Raw genomic sequence first — 27,176 nt, 5'->3', positions numbered from 1 at the left:
AAATCTTGTACAAAAATGTGGAAAGCTTTCACAGTTTCTCATACTTCTTGACCTTTATGATTGATCAATGATGTACACTGTACTGTAAATGAACGGCAAACGACCAATTTCCAAATATTGTATAAAACTCACATTACATTAGTTCACAAAGTACAGTATGTAGTATTTTCACATAAACTTGAGTCAATTAGATTCTGTATTTGGGAATTTTTTACAATAAACTACTTAAAATATATCATTCAAAATTTTAGCTTTACAGATAAAACTGTTTTACTCATGCTAATCTGATACTGGTTACAATTTGGCATTCACGCCTCAGTTAAGATGTAATAATCTGATGACAAATTCATTTAAAGAAACCATTAATCTGATGACGAATTCATTTAAAGAAACCATGTAATACAGTATAGTTACACCAGTGGGCATAAGATACCAATACTATATCTACCCAATTAAGTACAGTGCTGTATATTATAATACCCTGTATATGGGGCAAAATGAAACTGGAAATAATCTATAGTTGATATTGAAATGAACCAATCGCATTTAATCATTGGTTATGTTTGCAAATACAGATAGTTAGGTAATGTTGTCAAGTGACACATTACAGTATGAAATGTACTGCAAGTTAATAAAATTTCCTATTAGATTATTGCCCTTACCAATTATCATTTGACTTGCTACTGTAATGATTAAAAGATGCTCAAAAACCCCTTACAGATTTTACAGAGTACTGTACACATGCTTGCATTGAATAGTTTATCCAAACATATCATTCAGATGGTTGGATAATTTATAGAGCACACCAAAAATAACAAATAAAAGGAGTGAAAATTTACATGTCAACAATATGAAAATAATAATTTTGCAAATGATCTGTTGAATCTGGCTCATCGTGAACCATGCATGCATGCACACCATATGAAAAACTGACTGTAAATGGGCTTATTTTCAATAGCTTTAATTTCTGACCAATGAAGCTAGTTTATACTAAAATCCAGCCTTTTCAGCATGGAAGGGCAAGATAATAAACCACAAAACCAAATTTTCCTAAAAAATGTTATTTTCATTAGTAAAATAAATTTTTGAATATACTTACCCGATAATCATGTAGCTGTCAACTCCGTTGCCCGACAGAATTCTACGGAAGGGATACGCCAGCGATCGCTATACAAGAGGGGGGTGTACTCACAAGCGCCACCTGTGGCCAGGTACTGCAGTACTTCTTGTTGACACCACTTCAATTTTTCCTCGGTCCACTGGTTCTATGGGGAGGAAGGGTGGGTCAATTAAATCATGATTATCGGGTAAGTATATTCAAAAATTTATTTTACTAATGAAAATAACATTTTTCAATATTAAACTTACCCGATAATCATGTAGCTGATTCACACCCCGGGAGGTGGGTGAAAACCAGTGTACATGTATATCAAGAAGCTAAGTATCCCGTATTTCATATTATCAGTTATTCAAAATAACAATGAAATTACAAGTACCTGGTAAGGAAGTCGACTTGAGCCATTACTCTGCCTTAAATAAGTTCGTCTTCCTTACTGAGCGCAGCGTTCCTCTTAGGAGGCTGAACAACTCTAAGGTGCTGAAGTATCAAGGGCTGCAACCCATACTAAAGGACCTCATCACAACCTTTAACCTCGGCGCTTCTCAAGAAAGAATTGACCACCCGCCAAATCAACAAGGATGTGGAAGGCTTCTTAGCCGACCGTACAACCCATAAAAAGTATTCAAGAGAAAGGTTAAAAGGTTATGGGATTATGGGAATGTAGTGGCTGAGCCCTCGCCTACTACTGCATTCGTTGCTACGAATGGTCCCAGGGTGTAGCAGTACTCGTAAAGAGACTGGACATCTTTGAGATAGAATGATGCGAACACTGACTTGCTTCTCCAATAGGTTGCATCCATAACACTCTGCAGAGAATGGCTCTGTTTGAAGGCCACTGAAGTAGCCACAGCTCCCACTTCATGTGTCCTTACCTTCAGCAAAGCAAGGTCTTCTTCCTTCAGATGAGAATGTGCTTCTCTAATCAGAAGCCTGAATAGTAAGAAACTGAGTTCTTAGAACTTGGAAAAGAAGGTTTCTTGATAGCACACCATAAGGCTTCTGATTGTCCTCGTAAAGGTTAAGACCTTTTTAGATAGTACCTAAGAGCTCTAACTGGGCAAAGTACTCTCTCCAGTTCATTCCCCACCAAGTTGGACAGGCTTGGGATCTCGAACGACTTAGGCCAAGGACGTGAAGGAAGCTCGTTTAGCAAAAACCGAGCTGCAAGGAACATGTAGCCGTTTCAGATGTGAAAACAATGATCCTGCTGAAGGTGTGGATCTCACTTACTCTTTTAGCTGTTGTCAAGCACACGAGGAAAAGAGTTTTTAATGTGAGGTCCTAAAAAGAGGCTGATTGGAGAGGTTCAAATCTTGATGACATAAGGAACCTTAGGACCACGTCTAGATTCCAGTCTGGAGTGGACAACCGACGTTCCTTTGAGGTCTCAAAAGACCTAGGGAGGTCCTGTAGATCTTTGTTGGTGGAAAGATCCAAGCCTCTGTGGCGGAAAACCGCTGCCAACATACTTCTGTAACCCTTGATCGTAGGAGCTGAAAGGGATCTTACTTTCCTTAGATATAACAGGAAGTCAGCAATCTGGGTTACAGTGGTACTGGTTGAGGAAACTGCATTGGTCTTGTACCAGCTACGGAAGACTTCCCCTTGAGACTGATAGATTCTGAGAGTGGATGTTCTCCTTGCTTTGGCAATCGCTCTGGCTGCCTCCTTCGAAAAGCCCCTAGCTCTTGAGAGTCTTTCGAAAGTCTGAAGGCAGTCAGACGAAGAGCGTGGAGGTTTGGGTGTACCTTCTTTACGTGAGGTAGACGTAGAAGGTTCACTCCTAGAGGAAGAGCCCTGGGAATGTCGACCAGCCATTGCAGTACCTCTAAGAACCATTCTCTCGCGGGCCAGAGCGGAGCCAACCAACGTCAGCCGTGTCCCTTTGCGAGAGGAGAACTTCTGAAGTACCCTGTTGACAATCTTGAACGGCGGGAATGCATACAGGTCGAGATGGAACCAATCCAGCAGAAAAGCATCCACGTGAACTGCTGCTGGGTCTGGAATCGGAGAACAATACAACAGGAGTCTCTAGGTTATCGAGGTAGCGAACAGATCTATGGTTGGCTGACCCCACAGGGCCCAAAGTCTGCTGCAAACATTCTTGTGAAGGGTCCACTCTGTGGGGATGACCTGACCCTTCCGGCTGAGGTGATCTGCCATGACATTCATACCGCCCTGAATGAACCTCGTTACCAGCGTGAGCTTTCGATCTTTAGACCAGATGAGGAGGTCCCTTGCGATCTAGAACAACTTCACGAAAGAGTCCCTCCCTGCTTGAAGATGTAAGCCAGGGCTGTGGTGTTGTCAGAGTCCACCTCCACCACTTTGTTAAGCTGGAGGGACTTGAAGTTTATCAAGGCCAGAAGAACCGCCAACAACTCCTTGCAATTGATGTGAAGTGTCCTTTGTTCCTGATTCTATGTTCCCGAGCATTCCTGTCCGTCCAAAGTCGCACCCCAGCCCGTGTCTGATGCGTCCGAGAGGAGAAGGCGGTCGGGTTTCTGAACAGCCAAAGGTAGACTTCCTTGAGAAGAAAGCTGTTCTTACACCACGCGAGAGAAGACCTCCTCTCTTCGGAAACAGGAACTGAGACCGTCTCTAGCGTCATGTCCTTTATCCAGTGAGCAGCTAGATGATACTGAAGGGGGGGAGTTGGAGTCTCCCTAACACGATGAACAGGGCCAGCAATGAAAGTGTCCCTGTTAGACTCATCCACTACCTGACTGAGCATCGGTTCCTTCTCAGCATGCTCTGGATGCATTCTGGGGCTTGGAAGATCCTTGGGGCCGACGGAAAAGCCCGAAAAGCTCGACTCTGAAGATCCATACCCAGGGAGACAATGGTCTGGGATGGGACGAGCTGAGACTCCTCAAAATTGACCAGGAGGCCCAGTTCCTTGGTCAGATCCATAGTCCATCTGAGAATCTCCAGACAGCGACGACTTGTGGGAGCTCTTAAAAGCCAGTCGTCTGACGGAGCCGGACACAAGATCATGGTACTGCTGCACAGTCTGTGAACTGTCAACCATGGGGAAGCGAGGAAGTACAGTGACAACCCGAAGCTGTCTAGACTGTCTGGGTCGTACAGACAACTCCTTATCGGGTTGCTGAGGTTGCCGCACTGCGACACAACAAGTCACTTCTGCTGGTTGTTGAACGTCTTCCCAGTGACACACTGACTCCGTAAACTAAAAAATCCTCTAACAAGGACTAAGCTTGGACTGCATGTCTTGCAACACAGCTCAAGGTCTATGGGAGCAGGTGTGGTAACAGACGGGGTTAGCGACTGAAGTGGAACCATTACCTTCCCTGGGAGCATGTTATGCTTAAATAAAAGTCCATAGGAGGCTACGCAGCTAAAGGCTCCTCTCCAAATGACAGAGTCCTCAAGGGAATATCAGAAGGAGGGAGAAAAGCACTTTCTCATCTACAGGGACCATATCCGAGAAAAGTTAAGTTCTCTCAGTGAGGGTTTCACTGGTGCAAAAGCAGCAGACTAGAAGGCAACGTTATGAAACTGCTTGACAGTCTAGTGAGTTGGCAACAACCAAAGATGTGTGACTGAGAAGCATGCGGTAAGGTATGCAGAGCATGTTGTATGCAGAGCATGCTGTATGCAGAGCATGCTGTATGCAGAGCATGCTGTATGTAGAGCATGCAGTAAGGTAAGCAGAGCGTGTTGCATGGCGTGTAACATTTCTCAGAAATTCCATGACCAGTGCTAGAGTGAGTAATATCGCATTACCGTCCATTGAAAGTGCACGTGCCGAGGGAATTGATTTAGACTGTTTTGTTGATGAATTTGATAGCCGGCATGATAATCGTAGAATTAAGCTACACTAAATGTACTATAATCTACTTCACCTCAGGAAAGGGAAACTCGCCCTGTTGGCAACACTGCATTACTTCATGCATGCTTGCATGGGGTTTTAATATCAACATAATATTTACCTTACATTCATAACTCATGATTCATTTTTGTTTTGGAGATATTTTTGCCATATTTTGCGATATTGTTAAAAATATATTGCAAGGAATACATATATATTTTTATATAAGTAATACAAATAACCTCCATTATCATAATGTTTGTGTAGGCATACATGTATATGATTACAAATGCAAGTTATGAAAGTAATGAGGTGTTATTATTGTCATTTGTTATTTCCAAGTTGAATGGGAAGAGGCTCAAGTTGAGGAGAAAGTGGCAGATGCATGCGTTGAGGTGGCTGACTCATAGCATGAGGTTGCTGCCTCAAGAGTTGCGCTTGCTGTAAGGGTTGCGGATGCGCAGTAGCAGGTTCCTGAGGAACGAGTTAAGGTTCCTGAGGTGTGAGCTGCGAGAATTGAGGTAGCGGCTGCGCAGAACGCAGTTCTTGTCTCGCGAGTTGAGGTTCCTGAGGTGCTAGCCTAAGGAGTTGAGGCTCTCGCCTTGTTGAGGTCGCTGCAGCGAGTGCTGAGGTGGCTGCCTCATTGATGGAAGAGGTTGTCGTACCTCAAGAGATTGTTGCCTCACTGGTGGAACCGCAAGCGGAAGCGGAGGAAGTAAGGCATAAGATTCCTGCTCCCATTGCTGAGGTTGCCTTAAGGAAGGCGGAGGTTGCTGCACACCGCTGGTAACTGGCAACTCAGTACGCGGTAAGGTATCCTGAGGAACCTCAAAATCGTACGCCTGGCAGACTGGACTGCGGTGAGGCGGAGCGATCGCAGGAGGAGGTGTAACCTTCTCAGCCTGACACTCACGCATTAAGACCGCAAGCTGTGACTGCATGGACTGCAGCAAAGTCATCTTGGGGTCGGCAGACGCTAAGGTCTGCTGAGGCAAAGCCTTAACAGAAGATGAGGTCTGTTGCGGCATCACCTTACCTCTCTTAGGAGGTGTGCAGTCACCTGATGACTGCGGAGAGTCAGAGCTAACCCAATGACTGCATCCGGGTTGTTGAACTCTAGAGGTCTGGACTTTACGTTTAAGAGGTCTTGAGACCTGAGTCCAGCGTTATCTCCCCGAAATTTCTTCTGCAGACGAGTAAAATAAGGGCTCAATCGTCTGCGGGTGGGAGTGACGGTCTCTGTAAGACACGCCCGCAACCACCGAGGATACTTCTGTGCGCCGATCAAGGCCTGCCGAACCCTTTTGCCCTTCGACATTGCTTCTCCCCTGGGCTTGGGAGCTTGCAAGAGGTCCCGGACTGGGAGGACGACTGGCACGCAAGAAGTACCCTCACGCACAACACTGACACACTTTGCGCTAATCACTTATCACTTTTGAATTTCTGTTTGCACTTATTTCACTGAACTCGAAACTTTAAGTGGTTTGTACCTGAAACACGCAATTCTATCCTTCTTTAAAAGTTAGTAATTGCGAAAACAGAATTACAATGTAACAGAAAAATCTAATGAAAGATAAATAATTCAGTGGCTGGAAAGAGACTAAACACTAGATCAAATAAACTACGTTTAAAATCTCTCACCGCATAAAGCTTGAGAACAAGAATAAACTCTAGAAACGTTTACCTTCTTCCCCTAAAGAGACTAGGGAGAAGAGCAAAAACGATAACAACGTTACTCGCTTGAACGAAACGTTTATCCAGCTCTCTCTCCCTCCGTCTCTATCTCTCTCTCTCTCTCTCTCTCTAGACTTAGAACCTGAGAGAAGAGCCCAATCATATATACTCGTTAAAACATATTATTGTTAAAGGAAAAAAACTGAAAGATTTCCCAAATAAAAAGTTCCTTTATTAGAATAAAACCATTAAGCTAAGAAAGAATGAACAAAACGTTATAAACGGTTTACTCTTACTGCAACGTGACACCGTGAAAATTCTCTCTCTATCGTAACGATAGAGCGCAAGTTGAACGTTCTGAGCGTCAACAACTGCAGAGACAAAACAAAACGTTAGTTCAACTTTGAAACAGTACGAGACTATCAAAGAAATTCTTTCAAAAACATTAAAATAGCATAATATGTTAACAGGTAAAACCGAAATGACGGGCTCAATGTTAATTAACTTCGGTACAAGAAAAGACCGCCTACTATTAGGAAAGGTCGAATATAAACAAATATAAAAATTAATTTTAATAATTTTATAAAAAAGGAAGTTAATCGAAGAGGCCTATAAAAGGCGGAGAGATATAAAATAAATCTATAACTTTTGTTAAGCAAAATTAAGAAAGAGAGTCTATACTCTCTTAGACACCAACACTTCCGTCTAAGGGAAGGGTCGGCCATTTAAAGGTGAAAGAGAGTTCATACTCTCTTCGTCACCATAATTAATCAAATTAATTCCAAAAGCTAGCTAAGCTAATAATAAAACTTCCTGAATAGCGAAAGCTGAAATCTTAGAGCAATACTTCACCAAAAACCGTGAACAAGACTCCAAAATTATAAGCGTATCCATGAACGTCTTGCCGGAAGCACGACAGAGGAAAAATTGAAGTGGTGTCAACAAGAAGTACTGCAGTACCTGGCCACAGGTGGCGCTTGTGAGTACACCCCCCTCTTGTATAGCGATCGCTGGCGTATCCCTTCCGTAGAATTCTGTCGGGCAACGGAGTTGACAGCTACATGATTATCGGGTAAGTTTAATATTGAAAAATTTGTTTTATAAGGAGATTCATGCGTGTTTCATATTTTGTTCAATAGTGCAACTACAGTTAACTGCACTGTATGTGTAAAAAAAAACTATTAGATGTTATGCCAATATGCATGATATTGTCTTTCAAATAAGATGTTGATGCATATGCAAGAAATTAATCATCAAATTGTGCAAGTAATTTATGCTATTATTACTCTCTGAAGATCATCCGTTCACGTTGCTATATAGAACATTTCTTACGCTTTCCAAGGCAATTTTCAGTTTTTTCTATCAACATAAGTAGGATGAAGTACAACGTCATTGGTCACCATAAAAAAGTTTGAAAGTCATGAGCCTGACCGGATTTTGTCATGGCCAGGGTATTTTATGCAGTACTTTCCTTTCTCACAACTAATACCCAAAATCAAACAAATAAAGCATACATTTTTTTATTTGAGACCTGTATATTAGTTTAATTTCGTTCATAATTACCCCCTGTGCTGAGTAACCAGAGCTAAGCCTGAATCTTACTGTCCTTTAAAATATATCTTTCATGAAAAAATATCTAAATAGGAATAGCTATGTTGAAAATGTTTCCAGGCTACATAAATAATTACAAGAAAAGACTACAGTCTCTACAATGGTATACCAGATTAGGCTAATTATCAAACATCTAGATTAGACTAATTAAAGAACACCTAGATTAGTTTATACACGGCAACCAATCCCTCATTATCACAATAAGGAAGTGGTGCCCCAAGTTAGATTTAGGTCTGTTGAAACCGGTATATACTTACCCATAGCCAGCACTAGTAACCGCTGACACCTCACCTTTTTCCACAATCCTCAAAAGACAACCTAGGATGACATGTTCATACTCATTGTGGCCTTCGCCTTTAAACAAGCCAGGTATAAAGTAACAACTTTGGATGTACCCTTAATTATTAAATCTGGTGTGCTATCGTGAAAAAAAGGGGAGCTTTCGTATATCAGCGGCCAGTTCCTCTCACGTTCAAAGTAAATGGTCACCAACTAATCTAAATTTCCCCGCCTAACTTAACTTACATGCCATGTCCTTACCTACTTGCCTAATGGGGGGGGGGGGGGGGGAGTTAATGCGGGACATCTGTGACTCCAGCTTACACTGCCGTATTCTTAGTCGGTCCTCACCATGCATACAGGTAGCTGCTATCATTCATACACCCAAAAAAAATGTTTTAAAGTGATTGTTACAATTCATCTGGTCAATGGCATCCTTACTTTTACTAGAATTTTTATTTCCAATGACACTAAAAAATTTCTATCTAAAGTACTACCGTAGTCTGATTGTTCCTCGTGTATCACAACCTACGCTTTTGTTGAAAACTAACTTGAACGCAAAGATCCCTTTCTCATATATAATTCTATATATAAAGCTAAATTAGGGGTGTATCTATGATAGCGGCCACCTGTATGTATCATCATGTCTAACTTACAATACGGCAGTATAAGGGGGTTCCCAGGCCGCCCCCATTAGTTAAGTAGGTAAGGACACGGTTTGTAGGTTAGGTTAGGGGGGAAAGTTTGGGTTAGTTGACGTCCATTTTTAATCAGCGCGATAAGAACTGTCTGCTGATATACAAAAGGCGGTAATTTTGTATTGTATTACAGGGTGAGATTTCGAACAGAAAATATATGTTTTCTTATAGTAAATAACGTGATTTAACTGAATTTGATGGTCATTTCAATCAGAAACAAACAGATCAACCAATTCGGCTAACTTTAAGTTGCACGGTGTCACTTCTCTCACGAATGTACTGCGAACGATAACATTAGCAACGTTACCAATAATACAGTGTTACCAATGTTGACGTATGGTACACAGAGTTACCAACGGCACGCTGACATTACTAACGATAGCAATGATAGATATTTCCATACGTATTTTAAATAATTTCTCATATAAAGTTTTACCCAATATATAAAAAGTACAAAAAGGGCACAGAACCTAACAAACCCACCTAACCTAGCCTAGTAGTATGACAGGTCACAAAACATTTGATCTACATCGGACGTTGGCAGCACTGGTTACTGTATTTTTTCATGACACAATCTTTGCAACGGCGCCTCCAAAGTTTATCTAGTTATACTGTTTTGTATTTTCCTCCGGTTATTATAATTTCAAGAAGGTAATGAATAGAGAAGAAAAGGCTTGTTTTACGTTTATATATCGATTCCCCAGTATGTTTTCCCCACCCAAAACCCCGAGTTCCCATTGGGGGTCCCCCATTATCGGAGGATATAGATGTATATATATTTCTGAAACTATTCATTTGCGACGGGAACGAGTGTCATTTTCGAAGAGAGCGAAATTTTTTCTATAAGAAAAAGTAGTTTTCCTAGGTTACATCGCCCTGTAATACACTACAATGAAACCCAAAAGACTCCCTAAATTTAGGTCTATCAACTTAGCCTATAACATATCAAGGCCTAAGATAAATATTAGGTGACAATATATCTTAATGAAAATAATACAGACAAATGTGCCAAAAACAAAAAGAATAGCCTACATCGCAATCTTGCTTAGGATAGCCTAAAGATAGGTTTAGTGTGTGGCCTAGGCCAGACTAAATTATTATACCGCTCTATAGGAAATTTCGTAAAAAAATGGCCGTCGTAACAAATTCATGAAATAATATGTTACAAATTAAACTATAATTTGGAAAGAGATGAAAATGGGTAGGCATAAACTATCCTCTTAGGGTAGTCTACACGTTAGTCTACCGTAGCTTACCTGGCACGGTAGCCCATCATGCAAAGGGCAGGCTATCTTCACAAGCCTTTAGTTAGCCTTAGAATGAGAATATCGTGTCTATGACAAAGGGCATTACTTTAAAGGAACACTAAATAACATTTCTGTTAATTAATTTCGACATAGACACAACGATAAGGCGAATATTAGCTTAAACTTACAGGAGGTCGTTCGACAATGGCAGCCATTGTTGACACTTGAAACTTAAATCCAGGATTGCCAGATTATTTCGTCTGGATTATCGTACATGAGCCTTAAAATTGTCGTTTTTCAACCAAAATTATCGTACACAGTTTCAAAATAATAATTAGGGAGTTAGTTTATGATTGACTTATTTCAAAATATTTGAGTATAATTGTTTAATTAAACACACACGCCACACATATGTATATACCTAAGGTATGTATCGTACATCGTACTGGACCTAAAATAATCGTACATGTACGATAATTATCGTACGAATGGCACCCCTGAATCACTTACTTTCAGAAGTTGTCTGACAACATTCTATAGTAAGACCCTAGTCACGCCTCATATTGTAACTTATTATAGATAATTCCCGTAAAATACATCATTTCTAGTACTATTTCTCTACTTTTCTATTATATTATGCTATAAATTAGTTCTTATATCCTGAAATAATCATAATTATACAAAGATTAATTTATGTCGTACTATAAAACTTCACTAAATGTTTTTATAGGTAGTCGCTCAACCTTTCACTTAGGCATTAACTTCCATTTATTAGATATTCTAATCACGATAATTACAGCTTATTTAGTCCTGAATATGAAATGACGTATTTTAGATAATTGTAAGATAAAATATCTAGAAGATTAATGGGCGTAAATAAAACACGAAGAATCTAGAAGAGATGCAACTCGAACAGGACTTGCAGGACACACCCATGTTTCGTATCTCTATGTCGCCAGTCGCAATCTTGCAAATATTCTGGCTTTAACTTAACTTTTATTATTATTATTATTATTATTACTTACTAAGCTACAACCCTAGTTGGAAAAGCAGTATGCTATAAGCCCAGGGGCTCCAACAGGGAAAATAGCTCAGTGCGGAAAGGAAAAAAGGAAAATAAAATATTCTAAGAAGAGTAACAACAATAAATATCTCCTATATAAACTATAAAAACTTTAACAAAACAAGAGGAAGAAAAATAAGATAGGAGAGTGTGCTCGAGTGTACCCTCAAGCAAGAGAACTCTAACCCAAGACAGTGAAAGGCCATGGTACAGAGGCTATGGCACTACCCAAGACTAGAGAACAGTGGTTTGATTTTGGAGTGTCCTTCTCCTAGAAGAGCTGCTTACCATAGCTAAAGAGTCTCTTCTACCCTTACCAAGAGGAAAGTAGCACTGAACAATTACAGTGCAATAACCCCTTGGGTGATGAAGAATTGTTTGGTAATCTGTGTTGTCAGGTGTATGAGGATAGAGGAGAATATGTAAAGAATATGCCAGACTATTCAGTGTGTATGTAGGCAAATGGAAAATGAACCGTAACCAGAGAGGAGGATCCAATGTAGTACTGTCTGGCCAGTCAAAAGACCCCATAACTGTCTAGTGGTAGTATCTCAACGGGTGGCTTAGTATTTAAATATTAGTTTCATTGAAGTAAATTTCATATATACTAAGTTTCATTTATTATTTCAGGAAAATTTAGTCTTTGGATAATTCTAGAATTAATAATCTCACGAAATATTTTTAGATGAAACTGTAATTCAGAGATCCTGAAATGAAGAATGAAACTTGCAAGTTGCACAGATAAAGCTAAGGGAAAGAACCTGTTGGTTATAAATTATTTACAAGATTCAAGAGCTCTTCACAAATCTGTTATTATTATTATTATTATTATTATTATTATTATTATTATTATTATTATTATTATTATTATTATTATTATTATTATTATTATTATTATCATTATCATTATTATTATTAGCCATAGTTGGAAAAGCAGGATGCTATAAACCCAAGGGCTTAAACGGAAAGGTAGCCCAGTGAGGAAAGGAAATAAATAGACTATACAAGAGAAGTTAGGAACAATTGAAATAAAAATATCTTAGTTACAGAAACAATAAAAAATGTCTTTCATATATAGGCCTAAACTATAAAAACTTAGAAAAAAACAAGAGGAAGAAAATTAAGGTAGAATACTGTGCCCAAGTGTACCCTCAAGCAAGAGAACTCTACTCCAAGACAGTTGAAGACTATGGTACAAAGGCTATGGCACTACCCGAGACTAGAGAACAATAGTTCGATTTTGGAGTATCCTTCTCCTAAAAGAGCTGCTTACCATAGATGGCAGCTGAAGAGTCTCCTGTACCCTTACCAAGAGGAAAGTAGCCACTGAACAATTGCAGTACAGTAGTTATCCTCTTTGGCGAAGAAAAATTGTTTGGTAATCTCAATGTTGTCAAGTGTATGAGGACTGAGAGGAATATAAAAAGAATATTGCCAGACTATTCGGCGTATGTGTAGGCAAAGGAAAAAATGAGCCGTAACCAGAGAGAAGGATCCAACATAGAACTGTCCGGCCAGTCACAGGACCCCATAACTATCCAGCGGTAGTATCTTAACGGGTGGCTGGTGCCAAGGTGCATGCATGTGGTAATTTTTCTTCTGTTTATAAAAACGATGGTCTAAGGTTAAAGAAATGGAAGCTACTGGGTCCGGACCAAAATCTTTAAAAAGCAATGAACCAATAAATAAAATACAATTGCATGCAATCATGAATCAGAAAACTGTCTTGGGGGTAGAGTTCTCTTGCTTGAGGGTATGCTCGGTCACACCATTCTATTTCATCTTCATTCCTCTTGTTTTTTTAAGCTTTTATATTTTATATATGAAAGATATATTTTATTTGTATTGTTCATTACTTATATTTTAGTTTATCTATTTCCTTGTTTCCTTTCCTCACTGGGTTATTTATCCTTGTTGGAATCCTTGGGCTTATAGCATCCTGCTTTCCCAAGTAGGGTTGTAGCTTTAAGATGCTTTGGGAATCCTGACAATAAACTAGAATACTTTTTGGAGCTGCCCAAAGGTTAAAGGTATCTGGTTCCAGTTTCTTCAAAATAGATGCTCACCAGAACATCAGCCGGGCTAGCCCAACCACAGCAGTGGCCTATCAAGTAAACAGCTTCAACTCACGGTCCCGGGCTGAGATCGATCTCCCGCCATGCGAATTCTAGGCGATATCATTACCACTGTATTAGCCAGGAGGTTAGTACAGAGGCTAGAAACCTTTAAAACTGGTCAAGCTAAAGATGATAAATGAAAATCTGGTTCATAAATTTTCCAAGAAAGAGCGTTCTAAGGTAATAAAATGTTATATAACTGTTGTTAGTTTATAAGGTACAACAGTGTGATCATACTGACATTTGAGATAGAACTGCTCAGTCAAGTTTGAGAGTTTAAGCCAAGGCCTCTGTAACCTTACATTCGCTGATTAAGCAATTTTTTCCCCATTTGGGAACATAGCATCGCCAACTAAGAGCAGTGGATTTTTAGCTGTGGAGGTTACATATTTCTTTTAGGCTTATACGCAAACCATTTCTTTGTAAATTTATTTTTTTCTTGAGGGAGGTATATTATACAGTAGTTCGCCTTCTTATTTCAAAACTTTATTTATTTTATAATTTCAAGGTCTAATACAGTATTTATTCAATAGCATTATGGTTTAATACAGATATATCTATTCAATAACATCATGATTTAATGAAAATATACTACTTAATATCATTAAGGTTTAACACACGTATAATAGACTTTATTAGACTAGATTAAATGCACTTTGACTGTGGGTTCTAGACCTTTCCAAAATTGTACCAATTCACACTTGAAATTAGGACTTGCAATAAATAATCTTTCAAGAATAAGTTAAAGACTTTTTTTTCTGAGGGATTATAATAGTGTAGATTTGAAAATTAACACAGCCTACGGCATTTTATTCAACAAATACTTTAAGAATGTAGGGTACATGATATAATTTTTTTTCAGGTCCTGTATTGGCGATTTTTCTTGCAGAACAGGACCAGAGAAGGTCTTCAAAGTAAAATATCAAACAAAGTCATCATTTTATTTTCAAGATGTGAGTTGAGAATTCCCATCAGCTGAAAAGTTAGAAGTTATCTTATTACTGACGGTGTTAACAGTAAATTTTTAGACCTATGGGTTGCTGATGGTGTTAACAGTCATTTTCTAGGCCTATGGATCGCTGACGGTGTTAACAGTCCTTCCCTGGGCCTATGGATTGCTGACAATGTTAACAGTCATTTTAGGCCTATGGATGGCTGATGGTGTTAACAGTCATTTCCTAGGCCTATGGATTGCTGACGATGTTAACTGTCATTTTAGGCCTATGGATGGCTGATGATGTTAACAGTCATTTCCTAGGCCTATGGATTGCTGTCGCTTCTCAAAAGGGCTTCAAAGCACCAGCGGGTTTCAAAGCATCAGCGCTGTTGATACACGCTGTTGTAATACAGTTGATGTAATCGGTCACCTGGAAATCTTTTGGTTCAGGGCACGTGTAAACAGCTTGCAGGACTGCGGCGTTCATTCCAGGTTCTGGAAGACCAGTGGTCAAGGTATTTGCTAGGGTAGTCTTGTTAAAGGTGCTGTCAGGATTTAACTGAAATTGAAGGAGACGAATATCATTAGTTTATGGTTACATCACGAGCCTTTCTGCTAGGTTATAGCTTTAACACCATTTTTTTATGAAATATGTTAGTTTTGCAATCACTGGGAGGCAGTACAAAGAATTACAATGCTTTATGAATATATATTTTCTATATATATGATGATTTAGGAACTGATCGGGATAAAAAAAACACTTCCCCCAAGTTGGGGAGGTAGTCGACATAATAAAAGATACAAAAAGGAAGTGTTTTTTCCTCAGTGCCTGACAAGGGACTCAGCCAAGTTTGATTGGTAGGCTACTGCAAGGGTGCCACAACCTACCATGCCTTGTCTTCCACCATAAATGAAGCTTCATTATTCTTCAAACGATTAGTTTTTGTTGTATGCCCTGCTCGTCTTTTCCATAATCAATATATATATATATATATATATATATATATATATATATATATATATATATATATATATATATATATATATATATATATATATATATCCTCTGTTAAACTGTTCCATAACTTACCAAGCCTGTTGCGTTGAGAGTGCACTGTTTGATAGACTTGGCAGCAGTTGGGCTAGGAGAGATTTGGTCGGCCAGGATTTCGGGGGTTCCTTTGGCGAAAGCAATCCCTGTAATTAAATAGATAAATTCAGTTCAGTTATTTAGTTAAATGATTATAAGTTTAATGATTTCACGGATGCCTGAATAAGGTTCCTTATTTAACTGATATCAGAACAAAGATGTATCTAGTTTAATTTATATCACAATGGTGAGGTTTATTATCTAAAGAAAATTAGAGTTGAAAACTAATTTAATCTATACAAGAATAATTTTCTTAGTAATATGATATCAAAATAGAGTTAATTAATTTGAATGGTATCAGATACCATTAAGTTGTCAGTTATTATTATTATTATTATTATTATTATTATTATTATTATTATTATTATTATTATTATTATTATTATTATTATTAATTGCTATGCTAGTTGGAAAAGCAGAATTCTATAAGCCCAGGGGCTCCAACAGGGAAAATAGCCTAGCGAGGAAAGGAAAGAAGGAAAAAATAAAAATTTCAAGAATAACATTAAAATTAATATCTCTTATATAGACTATAGAAACTTTAACAAAACAAGAGGAAGAGAAATTAGATAGAATAGTGTGCCCGAGTGTACCCTCAGGCAAGAGAGAAATCGAGTAGTAATTGATAACATAGAGACTATGTATATTGATGATGATAATTTTCAATATCATGGTGATCAACATAAATGGTTAACATCGATGTTGTTAATTTGAAAAATAGTATAGATTGAAAAACAAACTGAATACTGAATAACTTTATCCGTTAAAGCCCTGACTGATCTATTTAAAGCATTTCACACATTAGACTCATGTTGGAAAGCGTTCAACTATTTTGCTTAAGTGTTGAAAAGGTATAGAGGTTGAAAATAGTGCTGTAATTTCAGTATTCAAAGCCTGGGGATAACAAAAATGGTAATTTGACTAACGTTTTGAGAGAGAGAGAGAGAGAGAGAGAGAGAGAGAGAGAGAGAGAGAGAGAGAGAGAGAGAGAGAGAGACTAACCGTATCTTGTAAATGTAGGTTGCATAACTTATTATGTTTTGATCAATAACATGTATTAAACAATGAATTTATTCATAATAAAATATTAATTTAATCCAGTATCTGATTAAAATTCAAATTACGTCATAATTTTGTTAAATGCTGAATTCTGACTTGATAATACTAATCGAAAAGGGAGTTATAAAGTAACTAAAATCCCCATTTACTTATTAATGCTTTGTTACAGACAAGAAATATTATACAGAAGTACCTGGAGGAATATTATGTAAAGAAACTTGTGTTTAACTATGCTAATATCATGATTGACTACTGTAGCTCTCTCTATTACAATCTACCCAACGTGTAACTTAAGAAATTGCAAAACACAATAAACAGATGAGCAAAATTGATGAAGGGTGTTCCACCCTGAGAAATGATTATCCCTGTACTAATTGAATTAAACGGGCTGCCTATTAAAGTCAGAATAAAGTTTAAGATATGTGCAATAACCCATCAAGTTATCAGAACCGGACGTCGAAAATATCTAAGAGAATTACTACACATCGTGCAGCCAACAAATCGTGTCGACACGAGAATAGTTACAGATGGTTTCAATTCATTGGAACCTAGATTGTAGGTTAGAATACCTGTAGCCTACATGTACTCTACTGTAAGTTATAGAGCTTTCAAATATGTTACTCTATAACTAAATAAGAAGCTCCCACTAGACATCCGAAAGACTGAAAATATTAAGGCATTCAAGAAGTTGAAGACTCGTTTCTAAGTGCTTTGATTATGCTAATTTAAACGCAACATACGCTCAAGCGATACTAGAAATCCCTAAGACTGAATATAACAAACCACTCTTAAAGGTTCTGTAGGACACAGGTCATGGAAAACAACCCTTAAAGTAAAGAATGAATTTGGAGGACTCATACGCCAGAGTGACTAAACAAATCAATCAGATGAATGAGCTTTAACATAAACGACAGGAAGCAACTCGGAACAATGGCTGGTTCTGAACCGAGAAGAAAATAACTCACCAATACTCATGTAGAAAATGGGATCTGGAGCAACACCTGTTGCGTTGGCACATTCGATGACGGATCCGACCGGACCCCCGGGCCCAGTGAAGGCCTTTCGCACTCCTGAGCATTTGGTCTTCTTAGCCTGGCACGCCATGGGGGTGTCCCCAGGAGGACACATGGATGTTGAAGCTGGAATGACAGATGGAAATATGAGCGTTTGGGTATTTTATGGGGTTTAGTTCAGTGTGGCTTGGGTGTTAGGCCTACAGTTTGTGCCGGGAATTGGGAGCCTGATTCATGACTTCATATAATAAAAAATAATAAGATAGGCTCAAACAATTATGGATAAAACCTTGGTGTTTACTCATATTCGCTTAAACCATAACCACACGTGATTTTCTTTACTAGGCATCTCACCAATATGATAAAGAACACGCATCTAGCTAAATATATAAATATAAACTATATACTCAATATACTCCTTTCCAGTCACGCTCAGTATTTGACAGTCATTTTTTGACGGGTCGCGTATACTAGTGTATATATATATATATATATATATATATATATATATATATATATATATATATATATATATATATATATATATATATATATATATATATGCACTTTGTATATTAAGCAATTTCCCTTTAATGGAGTTCAGAAAATAAAAGAAAGCTTTAGTTATTCTTAGGTTCAACTGCTACATAGCTAGTCACTAGCATAAACTTACACAAACTCACCATTTATAATCAATTGTGATGTTTTTATATAGCAAAACCTTTATTACTCTAACCCATACAAAAATTGCAGTTCTAATCTGAACCAAGAACAAATAGTAAATTTGGCGAAAGGGCTCTTAGCTACTGTGCGCCTAGACATTATAATAAACTGCCAACTGAAATGAAGGACCTAAAGGGAGCAACCGAATTTAAGAAGAAACTAAAGACATTACTTTTCACAAGATCATATGATTTGGAAGATGCTACAATCAAAGAATTGTACAAGTTATAATGAAAATGTTTCGTTAGATGATTAATATGGACCCGCCCGAGAAGTAGTTCACTCGACTTCAGTGGAGGGTTGGATTTAAACCCAAAACAAGTAAAACAAGTAAGTAAGTAAGTATTATATAAAAAAGATAATAATTCAAATAATAAAATGCCCATGGACTTGAAAATGTCAACTAAACGGATCCATTATGGACCCGCCCGAGAAGTAGTTCACTCGACTTCGGTGGAGGGTTGGATTTAAACCCAAAACAAGTAAACAAGTAAAAGTAATATATAAAAAAAGATAATATAAATAATAAAACGCCCATGGACGTGAAATTTTCAACTAAACGGATCCATTTTTCGAAAGAGGACCGATTCCTAACCTAATCCAAACTCCTTGAAGAAGAAGAACTTGTCACTTCTCCAGTTTCGGTGTGATTAGTGTTGTGATCAGACGTCCAAGTCTTCCCGTCCGGGTATTAATACTTCCATCGGGACCTTATTATGAAGTGTGTCTAGTTATATGGCGAGTTATGAATTATACAAAGCCGTATTTTGCAGAAACTACATCTACTGTAAGGTTTAGTTCGAAATCGTAGATGTTATCCAGTCTCGAAATATTGTACGTTCGTCCGTATATAAACAGACTATTTCGTCCTTGCATATTAATGGTTTGTAATATTCGTATGACATCATCAATGACATTGAGGGTTAATATATACGAATATGACAAAATTGGTTATCTGAATGTGCAAATAAATTGAAATAATCAGGTGTAATGTATCGCCATTTACAAATGAACTGTGTTTTGAATCCTGTTTGCCTATAGACGTCCAGGGCTAGGCCTAGGCCTAAACAAAAGTTAACTAAGCTTTAAGCGATGTTCTTGGTGATGTTTATGGGAGCAATATAGGTCCAGAATATTGATATTCAACATAAAATGAAAACGTTTTAAGGAGTAATGATTCAGGAAAGGTAAAAGGCTTCGAAATATCCCAGTGGATTTTTGTCACTAAAGCGGTTGAGGTAGAGAACTGAATACTGAGAAAACTACGCATTTAACAAAGCAAATAAGCGTTGCCACTAATATATAACAGATAATGATTGCCATTGAACGTATGCAAAGAAGCGTAACATTTATCCTCTGCAATCGTTTTCGTAAACAGTTAAAATAAAGGAAACTTGTAAAAAGCGTTTGGTATCTTGTGACGTCACAGCTGGCGGACAAAGTTGGCTATGGCAGGCGAGTTGACAAGTCTGGTATTGATACGCTGGATAAAATAAATCGAAAATTAACTTCAAGTAAGAAAGAAGAATGTACTTCGGTTATAGTTGTCGAGAACATAAGATAAATAAAGGCAACAATCTTCCAAGTAAAAGTGTGTTTTGATGTTGCAAATTGGCGGGAAAACCAGAAACGTTGGAGAGGGAGAGAACATCAATATGTTGATGTCAGATTGCACATTAATAACGTTTCGATATGCAAGATTGGTCGACATTTTAAAGTAGATACGGCGGTAATGAATAAGTAGTGAATACGTTGTATAGAAAAGGACGACTCTATTACACTGCTGAGTGCTGTGTCCACTGAATCAGCAGCCAAGCACTCGACAACCTGCTACTTGGGTCAAGCAGCCAAGCACTCGACAACCTGCAACTTGGGTCAAGCAGCCAAGCACTCGACAACCTGCTACTTTGGGTCAAGCAGCCAAGCACTCGACAACCTGCCACTTGGGTCAAGCAGCCAAGCACTGGACAACCTGCCACTTGGGTCAAGCAGCCAAGCACTCGACAACCTGCTACCTGGGTCAAGCAGCCAAGCACTCGACAACCTGCCACTTGGGTCAAGCAGCCAAGCACTCGACAACCTGCTACTTGGGTCAAGCAGCCAAGCACTCGACAACCTGCTACCTGGGTCAAGCAGCCAAGCACTCGACAACCTGCTACCTGGGTCAAGCAGCCAAGCACTCGACAACCTGCCACTTGGGTCAAGCAGCCAAGCACTCGACAACCTGCTACTTTGGGTCAAGCAGCCAAGCACTCGACAACCTGCAACTTGGGTCAAGCAGCCAAGCACTCGACAACCTGCTACTTTGGGTCAAGCAGCCAAGCACTCGACAACCTGCAACTTGGGTCAAGCAGCCAAGCACTCGACAACCTGCTACTTTGGGTCAAGCAGCCAAGCACTCGACAACCTGCCACTTGGGTCAAGCAGCCAAGCACTGGACAACCTGCCACTTGGGTCAAGCAGCCAAGCACTCGACAACCTGCTACCTGGGTCAAGCAGCCAAGCACTCGACAACCTGCCACTTGGGTCAAGCAGCCAAGCACTCGACAACCTGCTACCTGGGTCAAGCAGCCAAGCACTCGACAACCTGCTACCTGGGTCAAGCAGCCAAGCACTCGACAACCTGCCACTTGGGTCAAGCAGCCAAGCACTCGACAACCTGCCACTTGGGTCAAGCAGCCAAGCACTGGACAACCTGCCACTTGGGTCAAGCAGCCAAGCACTCGACAACCTGCTACCTGGGTCAAGCAGCCAAGCACTCGACAACCTGCCACTTGGGTCAAGCAGCCAAGCACTCGACAACCTGCTACTTGGGTCAAGCAGCCAAGCACTCGACAACCTGCAACTTGGGTCAAGCAGCCAAGCACTCGACAACCTGCTACTTTGGGTCAAGCAGCCAAGCACTCGACAACCTGCCACTTGGGTCAAGCAGCCAAGCACTGGACAACCTGCCACTTGGGTCAAGCAGCCAAGCACTCGACAACCTGCTACCTGGGTCAAGTAGCCAAGCACTCGACAACCTGCTACCTGGGTCAAGCAGCCAAGCACTCGACAACCTGCCACTTGGGTCAAGCAGCCAAGCACTCGACAACCTGCAACTTTGGATCAAACTATTTCATCATGTTCGCAACTAAGAAACCTTTTACAACATATAACCTGAAACAGGATAAGATGGGACTTAATTGCATTATCATGCAATGAATGACAATATAATAAAAGATAATGTGTGCAGTCTTTTGGGAGAAGACCCTCGCAGCCTTGCTAATGAACAAAGTCTTCACTGTTGGTGTGCAGGCTGCAGCTTACAAGGTACGTTTATAGTGACAAATCAACTTTAATTTTTATTGTTTACTTTTGATTTTCTAGATGTATTTGCATTATTACTTCAATATTGGTAGGTTTTATGCTATGCAAGAATAAACCGTGTATTTATTAGGTGAAAGAGTTTATTTAAGGTTAACAATAACGATGAAAATGACACCTTTAGAAGGGTTGAAATAAACCTTATGCGATATAAGAGTTTATTTAAGGTTAACAATAACAATGAAAATGACACTTGTAGAAGGGTTAGATTCCGTATGCGATATAAGAGTTTATTTAAGGTTAACAATAACGATGAAAATGACACTTTTAGTAGGGTTAAAATAAACCGTATGCGATATAAGGGCAAGTTAATATTTTCAGGTATTCTAGCGTTTGAGTAGTATAGAATTTTTTTTTTCAAATCTCGTGATAGAATAGAATGTTTTTTCCCAAATTTGATTTCAGATGAAGTAGTTTAGTTTGGAAATACACTATTAATTTTTTATCTTGTACAATGTTCTTAGTGTTTATCTGTCATTCTGTCATTCTCATTATATGTCAAGTCCATGTCAATTTTTGCTTGCATGTTAGCATATCCTCTACTTTAATTGGCTCTCATATCCATGTTGCTTTTTTTCTGTCTCTTAGTGTTATTCCCATCGTTATTCTTTCAATAGCTCTTTGGGTTGTAACTAGCTTATGTTCTAAGGCTTTACTAAGGCTCCAAGTTTCTTATGCATAAGTTTAAACTGATGAGACTAAATGATTAAATACTTTTCTGATATATATATATATATATATATATATATATATATATATATATATATATATGTATATATATAATATATATATATATAATATATATATATATATATATATATATATATATATATATATATATATATATATTAGGGTGTGTATGTTTGTAGGGTATAGGCTAAATAGTAAAATATACAAGAATGTTGATAGTTTAATACGCATGCTCGTGATTATAGTGTTCCAACATATCTATTTGTTTGTCTTTTTGTTTATAGAATAATGAAGTTTTTAATATACTTACCGCTCATCCATGGATTAGTCTTAGGCACACCCGATCCACCAAATCCTCCAAATCCACCAAATCCACCATATCCTCCGAATCCAGGAGTTAAAGCAGAGGAAACTCCTGCAACCGTTAGGCCTAGTACGAGTATCGTTGAAGGATTCATATCTGCAAAACAAAGTTTTGATTTTATATATACACCCTATATGGTGCCGTTATAGTATGTGGCCTACCTTTTTGGATCTGTTATAGTATGTGGCCTACCCGGTTTGAATGTGTCCTACCTAAGCCGGTTTGAATGTGTCCTACCTTAGGAAGAGTTTGTATATATATGTAATGAAATCAATTATTTTTCACAATTGTTTAATATCTAACAATACAATTTTAAAAGAATAATTTAAAAACAAAAACATATGCATATACATAAAATACTAAAAGAAATTTTACTCAGTTTTCAAGTATTAAAATTTTCTAAAAATACAATTTTAAAAGAATAATCTAAAAACAAAAACATATGCATATACATAAAGCGCGCTTCATCGATTTGTACTGGTGAAGATTCAGTGCCCTTCATTTGACCTCTTTTTAAAACAGAAACTTTTGCTGAACACACTTCGCGGCAGTAATTAAACCAGTCCACTATTGTCGTAGGAGACCTTCCTGTAATAGTTTGCGCTGTATCCACGTCCATGGAAAGAGTCCATAGATACACTAATTCCATAATTTTGCACAATGAAAGGCAATTCAGATCTGTATATGTGAAAAAATTGTTGCCAGTTCGAGTAGATCTGGTTGCCTGGCATCCTTTTCTTTTGCATCGCCAAACCATTCTATCTTGTCCACGGGATTTTTGATTAGTAAGCCTCATAGGACCATCACATTTCTCACATGAATCTTGAACTTGTATGATACCCTTCTCTTGTAAATACAACGTTGCACTTTCATCACTGGTAGCAACTGTTAAGTAAAATTCTCTGAGTAACATCTTCGAAGGCTAAATAACTAAGTTGTTTTTTCGTTTAGATCTAAAAGGAAAATGTAAACAATAACTTACTAAATGGAGAAATACAAACAAAATGTAAACATTGACTTACCAAACCATCAGTTTATCAACTACCTTACTTTAACCACCAAAACAAGCAATAACAGTATGTAGGCCACATACTATATCAGAGACAAAATTCCGTAGGCCACACTCGAAAGGCAGGCCACATACTATAACGGCACCTACTAATATATATATATATATATATATATATATATGAAGTTGGAAGGAGGTTATGTTTTCACCTCTGTTTGTGTGTTTGTTTGTGAACAGCTTCCTGGCTACAATTTTAATCGTAGAGTAATGAAACTTGCAGGGATTAACTGTTATGTAAAAAAACTGGAAATTATTAAATTCTAAAAGGTCAAGGTCAAAGGTCACGGTCAAACAAAATGTCCAATTTACGTAATCAGCCATGAGTTTGAACATCATTGTCACAGAGACTTCAAACTTGGTTCATATTTGAGTGTATGAATTTCCACGCCAAGTAATACATGTTAAGGTTGAGAAATAAGCTACCGCGGTGGTCTTCTCTCTACTGAGTGACCCTCTAGTTCTGTTATTTTTCCATCTGACAATATCAGGGTGGCGAAATATGATTTATTCTTGCTTGTGAACGTTATTGTTTAAAGTATTCTTGTAACTAATGATTCACTTGACTTGTGAAACAGTATGTTTTCGTCTCGGCTCAGGCTAGGCCTATAACATGTAGGTAACGGTTTATTAAAACTAAATACAAGAAAGCAGTCAATTCCCTATTCGTACAGCGTTCTAATTGACCTGTTCTTTTGTAGATTGGATAGAATTGCGTTCATTACTCGAGCACATGTACAGTTGGCTTCAGTAATTTCGGTACGCTTCATGGGAAACTTAAGTAGAAGTCAGTGTACCGGAATTAATGAAGACAGCAGTACATTTTTGAAAGCTTCCTGAAGTGAGAAATATGTTTTAGGGCAATTTGGCGAAATACTATATAATTTATATCACCAGTCGATATAATTATAGCGGGTCTAAGAGTTATTTTAATAATTGCTTGCATTCTGAATCGATTTTACTGAACGCTTCAGTAGCTAATTCATCTATTTTTTTATAGCGCTTTAATTGCTCATTTAAATATATATATATATATATATATATATATATATATATATATATATATATATATATATATATATATATATATATATATATATATATGTATACATATACATACATACATATACAGTATATAATATTATATATACATATATATGTATATCTATGTATATCTATGCATATATATATATATATATATATATATATATATATATATATATATATATGTATATATATATATATATATATATATATATATATATATATATATATATATATATAAAACAATGACACCAAATGCAGCTGTTTCTAGTCCACTGCTAGATAAAGGCCTCAGAGATGTTGTTCATGTCTGGGGTTTGGCCAGGTTTCATCACCACGCTGGCAACGGTGGATTGGTGATAGTGGGAAATGTCTGATTGCTCACAGCAAACCAACCTAGTAGCGGTGTCCCTAACTAGTGCAGCTTTGCTGATCTTGGAAATACACAAACCATTCACAATTAAATTCCTCTCAATTCGCGTCACTGAGAGAGGAAATTGATCTTAACTTTAAATTCAATAAAAAAAAAATCAACTAGAGGGGCACTCAGTAGAGCGCAGACCTCAGCTGCGGCAGCTCATTTCTCGACCTTGACCTTGACCTTTGACTTTAACATGTATAAATTGGGGTGGATTTTCATACTCACAAATACGAACTAAGTTTAAAGTCTCTGTGACAACGATGTCCAAACTTATGCCTGATTACGTGAATTGGACATTTAATCTTGACCATGACCTTGATCTTTGACCTTGACCTTCCAAAATTTAACCCCCTCCAGCTTTTTACATACCAGTTAATCTCTGCAAGTTTCATTACTCTACGATGAAAATCGTGGCCAGGAAGGTGTTCACTAACAAACACACAAACAGGGGGAGAAACATAACCTTCTTCCAGCTTCGTTGGCGATGGTAATTTTATAGTAAAACCAAAATACAGAATCAACACCTACCGAATGACCTTCCCAAATTTAACACTTTCCAGATTTTTACATAACAGTTAATCTCTGCAAGTTTCATTACTCTACAATGAAAATCGTGGCCAGGAAGGTGTTCACTAACAAACACACAAACAGGGGGTAAAACATAACCTCCTTCCAGCTTCGTTGGCGATGGTAATTTTATAGTAAAACTAAAATACAGAATCAACACCTACCGAATGGTACTGCAACCTCTTGAGACGAAGACTAGTGTCAACAACAAAGTTATGCTGTCTTTATATACCAACAACGGATCATTAACATAATGATAATCATTCTCACAATCACATGATGGCTGAGATGACTTGATCAATTATATTGTTTTATACTGAAATGTATTTATTAGCATATTGTTGGCTTTAAGCGAAGATATTTTTATGAGGTTCAATACGAATCACTAACATAATCCTTCATCTTACGGATTAGGCCTAATCCTTGATGCAAGATATTATTTTTATTTGGCTTTCGTTGTCTAAGAAGAGATTAAAGAATACGTTTTTACCCTTTTATCATCATTTTTTTTACATGGGATTAAAATTCCTGTCACAGCACTCATAAGTAAAGTTCATTCGTCTGTGAAAAATGTGTCTCTGAAGGTAATCTCAGTAACGTGTGTGCTTAATCATGGAGGTAGGATAGTTTCAGGCTAGTTTCAGGCTACGGTTCTGTAACCTTTGTCAGTTTTCTATAGACAATAGAGCGACTTACTGGTATTTTCAAATTTTTTTTAGTTGTAAAAATGCTATAGGATATTCGTATCCTATGATTAAGAAAATAAATTTACTGTTTCTGGAACCTTAGTCAGTTTTTTTTTTCATTGTAGGAAAGGACAGAACGACTTAACGGTAGGCCTACTTCCATTTTCTTCGTTGTGAAAATGCTATATGAAATTCGTATCCTATGATTAATAAAATAGAATTCGTACTAGCATTCGTTTTAATGTTGGTTTTTCGATAAAGGAATTGAAGAAGCACTGGGTCTAGTCAGAAATACTAGACGTGCTACTTAAACCGGTCTATGCTCTCTTCAATTGCACGAAAAAATTACCCTTTGGGAAAGTTTTGAGATTTCTGGTGATCAATCAATCACGAGAAAATGTTATAAATATTTTATTCTCCCAATCCTTAAGCTTTCATTCCGCCATGTTTTG

The 27,176-nt window shown here is 37.9% G+C and overlaps 2 protein-coding genes across 3 annotated transcripts in view; both read right to left on the bottom strand.

The window, feature by feature from the left end:
* Positions 1–10,797, bottom strand: part of LOC137617318 (septin-2-like) — a 56,548-nt gene extending 45,751 nt beyond the window's left edge. The window contains exon 1 of one of the 2 annotated variants that reach the window (XM_068347329.1): positions 10,650–10,797. In XM_068347329.1, the coding sequence (XP_068203430.1) occupies positions 10,650–10,676 (27 nt within the window). In that variant the 5' untranslated portion in view covers positions 10,677–10,797. The remainder of the gene's footprint in view (positions 1–10,649) is intronic. The other variant, XM_068347328.1, reaches the window with a different exon arrangement.
* A 3,771-nt stretch (positions 10,798–14,568) lies between these two features.
* LOC137617315 (uncharacterized) lies at positions 14,569–26,221 on the bottom strand. Its single transcript, XM_068347324.1, has 5 exons — positions 26,203–26,221; positions 22,887–23,036; positions 17,753–17,926; positions 15,669–15,775; positions 14,569–15,137 (listed from the first exon to the last, which is right to left on the bottom strand). Exons 2-5 carry the CDS (start codon positions 23,032–23,034, stop codon positions 14,922–14,924), a joined length of 645 nt encoding a protein of 214 aa, XP_068203425.1. The 5' UTR covers positions 23,035–23,036; positions 26,203–26,221; the 3' UTR covers positions 14,569–14,921.
* Between the last annotated feature and the right edge of the window lie 955 nt (positions 26,222–27,176).

This window comes from Palaemon carinicauda, chromosome 23 (assembly GCF_036898095.1).
Source record: "Palaemon carinicauda isolate YSFRI2023 chromosome 23, ASM3689809v2, whole genome shotgun sequence".
NCBI classification, from domain to species: domain Eukaryota; kingdom Metazoa; phylum Arthropoda; class Malacostraca; order Decapoda; family Palaemonidae; genus Palaemon; species Palaemon carinicauda.
This window is presented reverse-complemented; position numbering and strand designations above follow the sequence as displayed.

Excerpts from the sequence above, each read along its gene's own strand:
- LOC137617315 (XM_068347324.1), bottom strand. The coding sequence starts at position 23,034 with ATGAATCCTTCAACGATACTCGTACTAGGCCTAACGGTTGCAGGAGTT. Across the intron at positions 15,776-17,752 it reads CATTTTCTACATGAGTATTG|GGATTGCTTTCGCCAAAGGA; the intron begins GTGAGTTATTTT and ends ATTTAATTACAG. Across the intron at positions 15,138-15,668 it reads CTCTCAACGCAACAGGCTTG|TTAAATCCTGACAGCACCTT; the intron begins GTAAGTTATGGA and ends CTTCAATTTCAG.